Source organism: Otolemur garnettii, unplaced genomic scaffold (genome assembly GCF_000181295.1).
Source record: "Otolemur garnettii isolate 467f Iridium unplaced genomic scaffold, OtoGar3 scaffold00094, whole genome shotgun sequence".
NCBI lineage: Eukaryota > Metazoa > Chordata > Mammalia > Primates > Galagidae > Otolemur > Otolemur garnettii.
Genome location: NW_003852489.1, coordinates 5,982,896 through 5,998,375, shown reverse-complemented (window position 1 = coordinate 5,998,375; position 15,480 = coordinate 5,982,896). Strand labels below are relative to the sequence as shown.

At 34.6% G+C, this 15,480-nt stretch overlaps 1 protein-coding gene and 1 non-coding gene across 5 annotated transcripts in view; one reads left to right on the top strand and one right to left on the bottom strand.

The window, feature by feature from the left end:
- Window positions 1-15,480, bottom strand: part of USP32 (ubiquitin specific peptidase 32) — a 223,695-nt gene that overhangs the window by 46,586 nt on the left and 161,629 nt on the right. For all 4 annotated transcript variants that reach the window (XM_023516587.1, XM_003795603.3, XM_023516588.1 and 1 more), the window contains 4 exons: window positions 12,251-12,312; window positions 9,066-9,168; window positions 1,815-2,007; window positions 164-339 (listed from right to left, as the gene is read on the bottom strand). In XM_023516587.1, coding sequence (XP_023372355.1) covers window positions 164-339; window positions 1,815-2,007; window positions 9,066-9,168; window positions 12,251-12,312 — 534 coding nt within the window. The remainder of the gene's footprint in view (window positions 1-163; window positions 340-1,814; window positions 2,008-9,065; window positions 9,169-12,250; window positions 12,313-15,480) is intronic.
- On the top strand, window positions 2,673-2,744 carry LOC111727129. Its single transcript, XR_002774756.1, has one exon. It is a non-coding gene; the product is annotated as a small nucleolar RNA SNORD113/SNORD114 family (small nucleolar RNA).

Here is a 15,480-nt window from a genome sequence, read left to right as displayed (position 1 = left end):
AAAAAAAAAAAAAGACAGAAATGTACTATACAAAGAGACTTCCATCTGGATCAGAGTAATTAAACGAACCATCAGTTTTTTACTATGTTCTAAAACCTATACATTGAAATTTACTGGCAACTTGAAAGAGAACAACTTTAATTTTAGATCTTAAGTTATTTACCTTTACTGGTTCTTGAGTTACCAGTGGCTGGTTATCAATAGCCCCTGGTTTCTGAGGATTAAGTTGCAATAAAATATTCCCATTGGCTCCTAGCAAACACTGGTTGTTATTGTCAGAAGTGTTATGTTGTCGAGCAAAGCACACATCTGCCCCTGGTGTGGCAGAATACAGAAAGCCTATGAAGAAAAGGAGGATGAAATCTGTTATTTTTAGTTATTATACATGAACAGGCTTAAATTAAATATGAACTCAATGGCCAAGTATTGGGTTAACACTATTATTCTGTTGGCCTGTCAGTAAAGTTTTAGGTTCTGATAAATCTACAGAAGACAGGAAATATGATGTATCCTTTTCTGGACAATTCACAGCATGCCACTAAGTAGACTAAAAGCTTTTAAAAGTATTACCAAACGAACATTTGGATACCCTCCCAGAATATCTAATAATTCATCATGAGAATTATATGTCCTTTCATAGGAAGGGAAGAGGTGGGCTTAATAGCTGGGCTTTTACATAGTCTTCTTTAATTATTTTCTCTACCTTCAAACACATTTCCAATATTGTTGATAGATGATGGTGACAGGAAGTCTAAAAATTAAAAGGATAGAGCTAAAACAACTCCAACAAGAGTGCTAGGCTGCTAGATTTTCATGTATGTATTTGCAAGAAAATTATGATCTTTATAATAGGAAAACGTGCACAGAAAAATGATTAACGATGGCTTAGAGTTGTGAATCTTAAAGCTATTTTAACGTATTTCAACTCTCAACTCCATGTTAATCTTAGATAAATATTCTAATAATCACTTTATAACCTTCCACATGTGGTACTACTCAGGCTGTGGGTAACAGATAATTTGGTGAGCACAAACTAAACAGTACCATAGATAGGGTTAAAAAATAATCTTGGTGTTAAAGCTTACTAGCACTTCTAGACTGCTATGGGATATTTGTATTAAGAGAAAGAAAAAGAGAAGCAGTAGATTCCACAAAGAGCTTAAGTAGAGTAAATGCTAGCTATGTTCAATTTGCTCCCAACTTTCACAGAAAAGGAGAGTATCCCAGAGGAAATAACAAAACAGTAAGACTAGAGGTCTTGTTACTGTTATTAGCAGAATAAAAGAAATCAACTAAATTTAGGTGGGCCACAGAAACACCAAAGCATCTTCCCTAGAAGTGTGGAAATACTAAGTTTTAGGTAAGTACCAAGGACTCAAGGGGAATTACAGGAGGCATTCTGAATTCTTTCTCAGTATTTTAACAAAACAATGCCCAAATTCTGGCCTGAAATGCCAACAGAATCTGATGGAAGAGTACACTTAATTCAGTGCAGGTATAGAGAGTCCAGGAGATAGAATATTTTGTATTCTCAAAAATGATCTTCCCAAATTTAAATGTATTGACTAAACAATTTACTAGCAATATAGGGAGATGTGGCTAGATCAATGAAAATAGCAAAAATATCTTCATAGTGAGAGACTAATAAAGTAGAAATAAAAGTTTTTCTTTGTAAAATTAATAATATATTTAAGAGTCTTATAACTGATCATTTCATTCAAAATTTATTCTGGTGAATGGAAGCCCAATACCCCATTTCCCATACCTTTTAGCCTAATTAGACTCCCTTAAGAACTAACAGAAAACATACTTACTGTTGCCAGCAGTTTCTGAGGCTTCAGATGCAGTAGAAATGTTGTCTGAGAATTTCTCTTCTGTGTTGTTCACATAACTGAGGCTGCCACCAATTCTGTCTTCACCCTGCTCCATAGGATGCACTGGTGGTCCAAATGGATGTTTTCCTCCATTCATAATAGATGATGGCTCAATTACAACAGGGTTTGCATCCTAAAATCATGAAGTTAGAATACAAGAAGCAAAAGTTAATAATCTGACAACTATGTAGCCTTTGAAAATGAATCTCATGATGATCTATTGTTTCTAATCCTCCTGTGGTGAGCTATAGCCATTTTAAAACATTTTAATATGTAACTCAATTTTAATCTATTTAAGGGGAAAAGTATTTATGTAAAAAAAAAATGGCTGAGGTAGACAGGGAACAGATTGCAAAGGACATAAAGTATGTAATTTAGACATTATTCTATTGGAAGCCTTTTTAATATCAAAAATTAAGTAATATTTATAAGCTTATTAAAGATTAACAATTGCTATAAAAATATAGAAAATAAAATAAATATCATATATACTCAGATTCTATCATTTAGCAATAGCTTGCATTTACTAGTTTTGTTTCTTGTGACTGAAAAAAAATATGTACATGTAAAAGGTGAGTGGTGTATGGATATAGGTAAGGGTAAGGCCATGACTTAACCAGCTATGTCTCTTTTCACAATAACCAAACTTCTAAGTGTCATTTTCTTCATGAGTAAAAATGAAGGAAATATTAGTATCGACTGCAATGAGTTGTTGTGAAGATTACATGGGGGATGCACATAGTGTCTGGCTTTCAATAAATTTGAACTACCATTTTGGTTGTAGTTAAATCGATAAATTAGACTAACGATGAGTATTCTGTGATAGCTGAATCAATGATTTTGATTAAACCTTAAAACTCTAAGGTCTATAAAATAAATAAATAAATTGATAAGTCATGTTTTAAACATAGCATATTTGTTTTTTACCTAACATTATATTTCTTCTGTGAGAAACTTTAAATAGAAGGATAGCATAATACAGTTTTTCCTTTAAAAATAACTTTGGGGTGGCGCCTATGGCTAAAAAAAAAGGGGGGAGGTAGGGCACCGGTCCCATATGCCGGAGGTGGCGGGTTCAAACCCAGCCCTGGCCAAACACTGCAAATAAATAAATAAATAAAAATAACAATAACTTTAGTACAGTGTTAGAAAGGACCAGAGGCTGAAACTAAACCTAGAACATAAGTCAGAAGATCTTTTAATAATTCATATAAGAGATACAAAGTCCTAAACCAAGGAGATGAAGAGCATGGATTTAGTAAATATGTAGGAAATAAAAAAAAATCTGACAACTAATTGTGTGTAAAAAAAGAGCAAGAATAATTCCAAGGAAGAACAAGAGGTGCTGGCTTAGAAGACTGGATGGGATTCAACACTGTTACAAAGTAGGGTATACAGGTGAATGGGAATGGTTTGGAAAGGAGTTCTGGTTTTAAATATCACGGCATTTGATGCTCAAGAGGCTGAATATAAAGATTTGATTTATATTAAATCAAATATATATATATATTTATATATATTTATATTTATTTATATTAAATCAAATATATATATATTAAATTAAATATAAAGATTTATTTATATTAATATTAGTGTTTCATTTCAGGTGACATTGATTTTCTATTTAAAATAATGATATAAAATTTCCTTTTAAAATACATTAAAATAAAAGTATTCATATATGTTATGCTTATATGATATGAACTCATATATGTTAAGCAAAAATTATATGAGCATTATATGGGAAAAATGGTGACCACAGTAAACAACTGATTAAAAATTAGAAATCTACATTAAATACGGATTTTGGATCATTAATATTTTAAAATGGACTATTCCACCAAAGAAGTCAAAATTGGATAGACAAGAGACCAGAACTAAACTAACCTATGTCAAAAAGAAATATGTAAATGTAAATTAGGTCAACATAGTTTATTTTCTTAAAGATTATATCAAGCATCTAATAGGTTTTTTAACATTGAATCCCTACCAACGCAAAATTTAGATTAGGTTTCAAAAGAAAATTTTCTGTAAACAAAGTGATTTGTTTAAATCAATTCAATCTTTTTCTTTATTTATGAATTCTGATTTACTTGGTCCATAGCAGACCAAAAGCATTCTTTTTTTAAAGTTCCCTATGAGATAACCATTGCCCTAGTGAGGAATATAGTTTCATGCATTTGTTTTCATAATGTGTTCCAAATGCTGAGAGTTCAGTAAATGATTTGTTCTTAAATCTATTATTTTTCTGGAACTTACTTTTAGAAAAACATTAAGATTTTAATTAACTTTTGGGTTATTTGCTTCTTTCCCATGAAGAGGAACAAGATATACAGTATAGCCATTTTGAAGAAGTAATAGTGCTACGGGTCAGAAAATTAGTCTTCCCTCAGGTTATTTTGTTTTCCTCCAGAAAAATCGCTTTGTTCTTACTAGATATATTCTTCTTTTTTTTTTTTTTTTTTGAGACAGAGTGAGTCTCACAGCAACCTCAAATTCTTGGGCTCAAACAATTCTCTTGCCTCAGCCTCCCTAGAAGCTGAGACTCTAAGAGCCTACCGCAACAACTGGCTATTTTTAGAGACGAGGTCATGCTCTGGCTCAGGCTGGTCTCAAACTCGTGAACTCAGGCAATCCACCCATCTCAGCCTCCCAGAATGCTAGGATTATAGCCGTGAGCCACTGTCTGGCCGCTACATATGTTCTTGAACTTAATAATGTCTGCATAACTATCACATTGTTGGAAGGCCAAATCCAATTTATACTCACTTTTCTATTCCATTTATATTAAGTTTATGCATTATAAATTACTTTTTTATACATTTCAAGATGATTAGGTTCTCTTCAACCATACTTGAGCAAACAATTTCTGTCAAGTTTTTCTCTAAGTTTGGCATTTAAGAGAATTTCAAGGAGTGATATAAGAAATTGTATCTCAAATTTTGAGTAGCTTTGAAAATCTTATACCTATGTTTCATTTCATTTCTTTCTTTCTTTTTTTTTTTTTAAGATTTAGTGATGCTTACTCTGTGTCTGACACCATCATAAGTGCTTTTCAGGCAAAACATTGGAGTTTTACACTTTAAGGGTAAATTTTTTACTATCCTTGCTTTTTTGTTTGTTGCTTTGAGAAAGGGACTTGCTCTGGCATCCAGGCTGGAGTGCAGGGGAGCTTACTGCAGCCTCAAGCATCTGGCTGCAAGGGAATCTCCTGGTTCAGCTTCCTGAGTAGCTGAGACTACAGGTGCACATCACCACACTGGCTAATTTTTTATTTTCTTTGTAGAGACAGGATCTTGCTATGTTGCCCAGGACAGAAGCAGTCCTCCCACCTTGGCCTCCCAAAGTGCTGAGATTACAGGCATGAGCCTGGGATTCTAAATAAAATCTACATGAAACTATTCCCATAATAATATTTCTTATTCTGAAGTATTCAGTCCATAGGTTGAATTTATATAAATAGTTGGCAAGAAAACAGGATGATAAAAATATATATGTATTACCTATCATTAAATTTGTTAGGTTGAATTTTATAATAATTTGTCAATAGAATGATTGCAACAGCTTTTCTAAGGCTGCAATCTTTGCCTCCAGAGATTGTAGACTGTACTATATGCTTTTAACATGACAAAAATGATAATACCCTTTTGGACTTGGAGAACATATGCTTTTCTTTGCTTCTTTCCCAATGCTCCAAACAAAAATGGTCTGTCTTCTGTTTTTGGCTTTCTCTTCTACTATAGGAATTTACTGCTCTCAGTGTCCTCCACTGCCTGAAGTGTCACCCCTCCTCAGGTTTCTTCTTTCTCCCCTTCCTCCACCCTTATTTTTCTTGTTTTTCCTTCTAGTCTTTCAGTGAAACAGCTAATCTTATTACTGCTTTTTTTCTATATGTTGAGCAAACTCTTATGTATCATAGAATGTTAGGGTCACTGGCTTTTTTTCAACTGTGTTGTTTTTGGATGCTCAGGGAAAATGTTTTTTCTCCAAACATCAAAGGATTTTGTTTAATTTTAATTGACTTCTGTATCTGAAACTATCTGAAATTATCCTAGAAGTCTCTCTCTCTCTCTCTATATATATATATTTTTTTTTTGAGACAGAGCCTCAAGCTATCCCCCTGGATAGAGTGCTGTGGCATCACAGCTCACAGCAACCTCCAACTCCCAGGCTCAAGTGAGTCTCCTGCCTCAGCCTCCCAAGTAGCTGGGACCACAGGCGCCCACCACAGTGCCCGGCTATTTTTTGGTTGCAGGCATCGTTGTTTTGGTGGGCCCGGGCTAAATTTGAACCTGCCACCTTAGGTGTATGTTAGCCACTTGAGCCACAGGCACTGAGCCTATTTAAAAGTTTCACCCATGGTGAGACATTTCCTCAATTTCAAAGTCAGTAACTCCTAAAAGGCCTATGGAGCACCAACTTTAATAGGATAATTTTACTTTGAGAATGATTTTTTTTTTCCTCTCTGAATTGGATATTTTCTGTTTTCTGAAAATAGGGGCCAGGATTCACCTTTTTCTCTACATGATAATACTTCTTTTTATGCCTTATACATATGTATGCTAATGTTTAATGATCTTAGATAATTAACAGTTATGTTAACTTCATATTTCATTAGTCTGAAATGTTGGCTTTAAAAAAATAGGAAGTGACATGGAGTAACTGAAAAAGTACCAAGGCAATAAACAGGAGACCTGAGCTCTATCAGCTGATGAATTGTCTAATATAGCTTGGGGCAATTATAAAATCTAAAGGGACTTCTGAGGCTTCATTTGTAAATTTAGAGAAGAAAGGTGCCTGGCCACATGGGGTGGCTCATACCTGAAATCCCAGCACTTTGGGAGGCGTAGGTGGGTAGACTGCTTGAGCTCAGGAGTCTGAGACCAGCCCGAGCCAGAGTGAGAGACCCCATTTCTAAAAATAGCCAGGCATTGTGGCGGGCACCTGTAGTTCCAGCTATAGGTACCTGAGAGGTGGAGCAAGAGGCTTTCTTGAGCCCAAGAGTTTTTTCGTAAGTTTCCTCCCCTTCCCCCTTCTCTTTCTTTCTTTTAAGAAAGAATTTCAAGCTGTTGCCCTGGGTAGAGTGCCGTGGTATCATAACTCACAGCAACCAGTTGGAGGTTGCTATGAACTATGACACCATGGTACTCTACCAAAAGTGACAAAGTGAGACTCTGTCTCAAAAAAAAAGAAAATTAGAAATAAAAAAAAAAGAAAAATGCTTTAAAGTACTGTCTGGTTCTAAAGTTATAGGATAACTAAATAGTAAAATCTATAAAATAGTAATAGCTGCTTCCTCATAGTTCTTAAATAGAAAGACACATAGGTATACTGTTAATACAAATGATGATAAGCAGAAAAGATTACACTATTCTTCCCTATTTAAATGTTTACAGAAGGAGATTCCTTATAGAAGAAAAAGGCCTGGCACAGTAAGAAGGGAAAGGATTAGTAAGATCCCACAAGCAAAGAAACAATCAAATATGCAGGCTCAAGAGAATCACAGCAAATCTGGGGTAAACTACTGATAAAGGAGGGCTTATTTTTCTGCTCCCTGTCTTTCCATTTAGGCATACCAACCTGAAACATACAAACTGCCCTCACTGACAATTAGTAATTCACATATGCAAATACGTCTTTTTGTGGAGAAAGAACATTAACTAAAACTAAGTGATGTCTTAAGTAGGCAGATAAAACTCAGAGTAAAATCAAATTATCCAACATGTTAGCACTAATTCTTTTTTTTTTTAAACAAGGCATTTGACAAAGTTGCCACACATACTAAATGGAGCAATTTAAATCACTAAGTAAGTACTACTGCCACTGCTGCTCTATTACTACTGCTACTACTACCACCATTCACCATTACTATCTCTAACCTTAAATAGAGTTTCCTTTGTTTTTTTTTCCCCAGACAAGAGTCTCACTTTGTCACCCCGGTAGAGTGATCTGATGTCATAGCTCACAGCAACATCTAACTCTTGGGCTCAAATGATTCTTTTGCCTCAGCCCCCCAAGTAGCTAGGAATGAGCTACTCATGCAATCTGCCCACTTTGGCCTCCCAAAGTGCTGAGATTAGAGGCATGAGCCACCGCATCAGGCCTTATATAGGATTTCTAACTGCTAAGAACTGGGCTAAGTGCTTCACATATATTAGCTCATTTAATACTCATAACACCCTTGTTGAAATAGATAATTAATTGCATTGTTCATATGTGAAAACTGAAGTAGAGAAAGAAAAAGCAATTTACTCAAGGTCATACAGCAAGTGCCAGGGCCAGGACTCATAGCCTGTTATGAGTTTGATATATGTTAAGTGTTTTAAAACAGTGTGTGGTGCATAGTAACTATTGAGTATTACTTATTATTCTGAGAAACTGGTATAAGATAATCATAGTAATCTTGGACTCTCTGTGATAGAGTCCTGGCCCTGTCATTGTTGTTTGGTGGGCCCGGGCTGGATTCAAACCCTGCAGCTCCGGTGTATGTGGCTGGCGCCCTAGCTGCTGAACTACAGGTGCCGAGCCCATTCTTTTCAATTTTTAATTCTGAAAACAAAATACCTTTCATCTTTTAAGTAAAACTCTAGAATATTCAATAATGAAAATTTCTTCTTAACTCTTTATTTAGAACAATGGTACATTATCTTTTAGAAATTCTGAGTTCTAATGTTAGTTCTGTAATAAACTTAATTGTGCAGGAAATTTATATTTCTTACCCAAGGGTCTTCAACGTTTGATGGAAAAGGTGAACTAATGAAAGACAATGTAATGATATAGTTTAGAGAACACAAACTTTAAAGTCAGTTCTTAGGTTTGATCCCAGGTCTACCTAATCAAGATATTCAGGTTACTTTTTGCTCATTCCCAGGTTTTTCACAGGTGAAATGTGTATAATATTACTTTGCTCACAGGGATGTTGTAAGAATTAAATGAGAGGTGAGGTGCATGATATATACAGGCACCTCTGTGCCATATATTACCTTTCTCTAGAGTTGCTGCAACGGAAGAAATTTATGTGGAAGTATAAGTACAAAGCCTAGCCCATAGCAAGTCTTATATAAATATTCATTTCCTTTCCTTTAGAATCTTCATCTACGTTGGAGCATTTTATTACTGGCCAGTAGTCACACAACATCTAATGAAGTTGAAAATCCTATAAAAAATGTAAATAACAGGAATCTAACTCACATATTTGACATATTCTTTCCACTGCTGCCACCACTGCATGGAGATGATAAACCAATTGTGTCCTGGTTGCAGACCATACCTGCTCTCTCGTTCTAACCATCCTCTGTACATACAAAAGAATTTAAAAACATCAAATGAAGTCGTGTGAAACATATGACAATACCTACAAATTATCGTAAGTTTTACAAAGAAAACACATGAAACAAACAGACATACTCAGGAGAGACCTCCACCATTTCAATTAGTAAAATATTATTTCTATTGATAAGCTAACTTCAAAAGTCATAGAACACTATCAAGCATCATACTGATATTTTCAATAATCTTTTAATAAATTCCTCAGTATTTATTATATTTTACATAACATAAAATTATATTGTATTTTACATAATATAAAATTTACCTTTTTCAAATGTAAAACCACAATTTTGGTAAATTTAAAGATGTGTACAACCATCTTCACAATCCAGTTTTAGAACACTTTAGAACATTTCCATTAACACAAAAGATCACCTGTGCCCATCTTTAGTCAATTCCTATTACTACCCTCAATAATAGGAAACCAGTAGTCTATTTTCTGTCCCTTATAGATTTGCCTTTTCTGAATTATTCATGTAAATGGGATATGATACAACATATGGGTTTTTCCATTTGGCCTCTTTTATTACAGATAATGTTTTTGAGGTTCATCTATTGTAGTAAGTATCTTCAACAGTATTCTATTACGTGTATGTACCACATTTTGGTTATTTATCCAATAACTAAAGAACATTTGAAACTGGCAGACCAATATCCAAAGTGGCTGCACCATTTAATATTCCCATTGACAATGTAGGAGAGCTCTAGTTTCCTCACATTTTTTTTTTTTTTTTGCAGTTTTTGGCCAGGGCCGGACTTGAACCCGCCACTTCTGGTATGTGGGGCTGGTGCCCTACTCTTTTGAGCCACAGGCGCTGCCCAAGTTTCCTCACATTCTTGCCCACATTTGTTATTGTCAAGTCTTTTCTACCATTCTAGTGGGTTCGTGATGTTGCGATGTGATTTTTGAATGACTACTTTTGAGGTAAAAACCACATAACATGAAATCAATGATTTTAATACATAAAAGCATATAGTTCAGTACATTTAGAACATTCAAAATGTTGTAGAACTACAACTTTTTATTTATTTTTATTTCTTTTTGAGACAGAGTATCACTTTTTCACCCTCAGTAGAGTGCTGTAGCATCACAGCTCACAGTAATTTCAAACTCTTGGGTTCAAGTGATCCTCTTGTCTCAGTTTTGTCATTTTTAGTAGGGACAGGGTCTCACTCTTGCTCAGGCTGGTCTCGAACTCCTGAGCTCAAGCAATCCATCCACCTCAAACCACAACCTTTTATTAAGCTCTAAAAATTTTCATATACCTCAGTCATTGAAAAATTTTCATATACCTCAATTAGTCATTGAGCAGTTGTTCCCTATTACCCATTTCCTCTAGCCTCGACAACTACCAATCTGCTTTCTGTATCTAGCAATGTGTCTATTTTGGATGTTTCATATAAATGGAATAATTCAATATGTGACCTTTTGGTCTGGCTTCCTTTATTTAGCATATTCGTGAGGTTAATCCATCTTGTAGCATATATTAGTACTTCATTCCTTTTTATAGCAGAATAATATTCCATGGTATGTGTATTCCACATCTTGTTTATACATTCATCTACTGATAGAAGTAAAGACTATTTCCACCTTTTGAATATTATGAATAGTAATACCCATATGAACAATGTGTTCAAGTATTTGTTTGAGTGATTGTTTTCAATTCTTTTGGGTATATTGTAGGGTTACATGGTAATTCTATGTTGAGGAACAAATTGTTTTCCACAGTGTGTGCACCACTTTACATTTCCACCAGAAATATATGAGGCTCCCAGTTTCTCCACATCCTTACCAAAACTTTTCATTTTTTAAATTATATAATCCCAGTAGGTGAGGAGAATTTCATTGTGGTTTTAATTTGCATTTCCCTACTGACTAATTATGTTGAACATCTCTGCATGTGCCTGATGACCACTTGAACATCTCTGGAGAAATGTGTATTTGAATCTATTTTTAACGGCCTATTTTTTATGGTTGTTAGCTTTTTGTTGTTATTATAATCTTTATATATTTTGGTTATTAGACCTTTATCAGATACATGATTTGCAAATACTATCTCTCATTAATGTAGGTTCTCTTTTCAGTTCTTTGATAATGCCCTTTAATGCACAAAAGTTTTTACTTTTGGTGAAATCCAATTTATTTTTTCTTTGGTTGTTCATGTTTTTGTGCCATATTTAAGAATCCATTGCAAAATTCAAATAACTTTTTTTTTTTTTTTTTGCGATAGAGCCTCAAGCTGTCCCCCTGGGTAGAGTGCCATAGCATCACAGCTCACAGCAACCTCCAATTCCTGGGCTCCAACTCCTGCCTCCACCTCCCAAGTAGCTGGGACCATAGGCGCCCTCCACAACGCCTGGCTATTTTTTTTTGGTTGCAGCCATTATTGTTGTTTGGCGGGCCTGGGCTGGATTCGAACCTGCTACCTTAGGTGTATGTGGCTGGCGTCTCAGCCACTTGAGCCACAGGCACTGAGCCAAAATTCAAATAACTTTTGAAGGAATAGTTTTGTGTTATTATACAATCTATTATTTTATATGTTCTGGAATGGAAGTGAAAGCAAGGAATAAATTAGTATTTTAGAATATACCCATTTTGTAAAAATTTTAAATGTATCATTATAGGCATATATTTAAGTGAATATGTGAATATTAAACATGTCAACAGTAATATCTGTCTATACAGAGATTATGAACTTTTTTGCTTAGCACTATTTTCTGATTTTTCTATAATAAATATAAACTTTTTTGTACTGGAGAAAACTGGCTATCTTTTATCTTATGTCTTTTTTACTTTAAAGAAGTAAATTTAGAATTTAGAGCAATTTTATTAATAGAATTTGATTTCTAAATTAGTCCAATCCTTTGTCTAAGAAGGTTTTTTAAAATAAAAATACATTACTATGTATCCAATTTTTTTGAGAAAGTTTTACTGTGATGATTACATTGAAGTGGGGGCATGCTGTTACTTAGTAACCAATATATTTCACATGTTTGAAATTTCAACTACAGAATGAAAAATACCCGGACTGAAATGGCAAATTTACCTAATGATTTGTCCTTCTTCTTCCGGAGTAGCTGGTCTTAACCCCAGAACTATGTGACACACCTATGGGGAAAAACATTAAATCAAACTTTGTTAATTGCCTAATATTTCGTATTCTCTGCATGAGATCCACTTTCTAGATGGGAATCTAAATAAGCAGCAGTATTTAATCGACAAATTACCGACGATTCACCTGAACAAATTTTGATTCTAGCTGTATGGTTTTTGCTTTCCTTTTTTTAAAACAAACCACTCCAAAGGAGGCTAACATTCAAATCTCTAAGTAGAAAGAGAAGGGAGAAAATGGGGGAAAGGAAGAAAGACAGGGAGGGGAGGGTTAAAAGGAAGGGAAGGAGAAAAGAAAAAAAAAGTAATTTTCATAATATTTCATTAATATTTTGGGGGATGGGGGAGATAGGTCTCATTTTGTTGCCTGAGAGTATAGTGGCACCTTCATAGTTTACCATAAACTCAAATTACTAGGCTTATGTAATCCTTCTGCATCAGCCTCCTGAGTAGGTAGGAGTACTGGCAGGTACCACCATATTGGGCTAATTTTTTCTATTTTTAGTAGAGACAGGGTCTTGCTCTTGCTTAGGTGGTTTCAAACTCCTGATCTCAAATGATCCTCCTGCCTTGGCCTCCCAGAATGCTGGGATTATAGGCATGAGCCACTACTCCCAGGCCACGTGTATTTTAATATAAAGTATATTTTCATTGTAGTAAAGTAACAAATGGATAGATGTTCCACAATGTATTTATCCAACTACTCTTGACAGGTCATTTTCTGGTTTGAGCTGTAATAAAGACTGCTTATAAGACCATACTTGTATTTGTTTTGGTGCTCAGATATCCATGTTTCTGTAGAGTATATACATCAGGTATATGTGACTTGCTGGATCACAGATATACACATGTCTAACATTTGTAAATACTGCCAAACAATTTTCAAAGTGGTTATAACAATTTATATTCCCACTAGCAATGTGTGAGAGGTTCCATTTGCTTGTTATCCTCAACAATACTTTGTATCACTTAAAAACTAAACATCTGGTGGTGACTTTGAAAGCAGCACTCCAAGCATGGTTGTAATATGTATTTCCAAGATAACTAAAAGAAGGCAGTCTCTTTTCATAGATTTATTAAGTATTCAATGATAATAATCAACTTTTTCGGATTATGATAGCACCAAATCTATAAATCAAGAAAAATTAACATCTTTATAATATTGAGCCTTCCAATTTATAAACATGGACTGATTATTCCCTCTTTGTTGGTTTTCTATTTCTGTTGTTGCTGTAACAAATCACAAGAACAACTCAGTCTCAGTCTCTCTCTTTCTCTCTCATTGGGCCCACCTGAATAATAAAGGCTACTTTCTCCATCTCTGAATGGAGAAAGGTTAAGGTTAAGGAACCTGATATATCTGTAAACTCCCTTTTGACATGTAAGATAATATATTCACAGGTTCCAGGAATGGGAGTATAGATATTGGGAGGGCAACACATTATTCTGCCTACCATACTCTTTAGAATTTGGTATTCTTGGGCGGTGCCTGTGGCTCAAAGGAGTAGGGCACTGGCCCCATACACCGGAGGTGGCGGTTTCAAACCTGGCCCCAGCCAAAAGAAAAGAATTTGGTATTCTTTAACAAATAAACAAAAGAGAGGACTCTGATTATGTCTGGCAACCTTCTTGGCAAAAAAGGAGCGAAAATAAAGATAGTATCTCGCTGTGTAAGGTGTGTTCAACCCAGGTTAAGGAAAAAAATACTATGATACTACCTCCGGAATGGTTTTCAGAATAATTCTATCGACACTTACACATGCAAGGTTTGAAATATTGCAGACACTCAGCCAAGTGTGAGATCTTGATAAATAAAATACGAGTATAATCCAGTATTGTACCACTAAATTTACCAGCTAACTCTATCAATTTGAAGATACAAATGGAAAATAAAGCAATTTAGTATATAACTGTCTACCTACTCATATATTAAATGAACATACCATATAATCGTGAAAGCATATCTAAATATGTGATAAAGCAAGTATAGGGAAATATAAAATTTAGGTAGTAGGTGGATTATAGTGTCCACTGAAAAACTCTTTCAGCTTTTCATAATAAAATATGCTGGAAACATAACATGTAAGGAAATCTCAAGAAGATGTTTCTTTAAAGTTAGAGCCATAAAAATAGCACCACTCCATAACCCCTGATAAGAATGACAAAATAGGAAAGGCAACACCAAAAGTCAAAATGCTGTAGCATGTGAAAGCTACAAGATGACTCAGACAAACTTAAGTGATCAAAATGTTCATATATTGAATGAGATAAAGCAGTTTTAAAAGTAACAACAGTGAGGCTGGACATGGTAGCTCATGTCTATAATCCTAGCACTCTGGGAGGCCGAGGCAGGTGGATTGCTTGAGCTCAGGAGTTCCAGATCAGCCTGAGCAAAAATGAGACCCTGTTTCTACTAAAAATAGAAAAACTGAGGCAAGAGGATCTGTTGAGCCCAAGTTGGAGGTTGGAGGTTGCTGTGAGCTAGGATGCTACAGCACTCTACCCAGGGCAACATCTTGAGACTCGGTCTCAAAAAAAAAAAAAAAAAAAAAAAAAAAGTAAAAACAGTGAAAGAGCTTGTGGAACCTACTACTGAAGATACCTTAAAGGAGACAAAACCAGTTGATCAACTTTTATGTTACCTAGCAAGTCAGTTCTGTTTGTAATGATGATCCACATTCTTTTCTTACATATTTTATTAAGCTATCAACTCGAATCCCTGTTGAAAATTATAACTGACAGTAACATAACTGGCTTAAATGGATATTACAGGCTTATCAGATTGTATCTATTATAAATAAATGAAAATTAGTTATTAGCTCTTGGGAAGAGACCAATTTCCATTTATTCCAACATAAATGTGTCACAGACAAATTATTCTTTATTCATAATGAAAGATCATCAGAGATATACCAAATCATTTTAACCTTTATAGGGATACTTCTACAAGGAAAGGAAAATAAGAAACTAATCACTATTTAATCAACTTAAATATTTATGAAGAACTATGAAACTGGGAAAATGTAAATTATCTTTAAAAATCAGAGGAAGAGAACTATTTTAATTAGGAAAATAGTTAAAATCCGGCAAGCTCTATAACTTAATAGTCACTCCTGATAACCTGCCTTCTTTCTCTCTTTAATCTTTCTTGAACCTTCTAAAAAA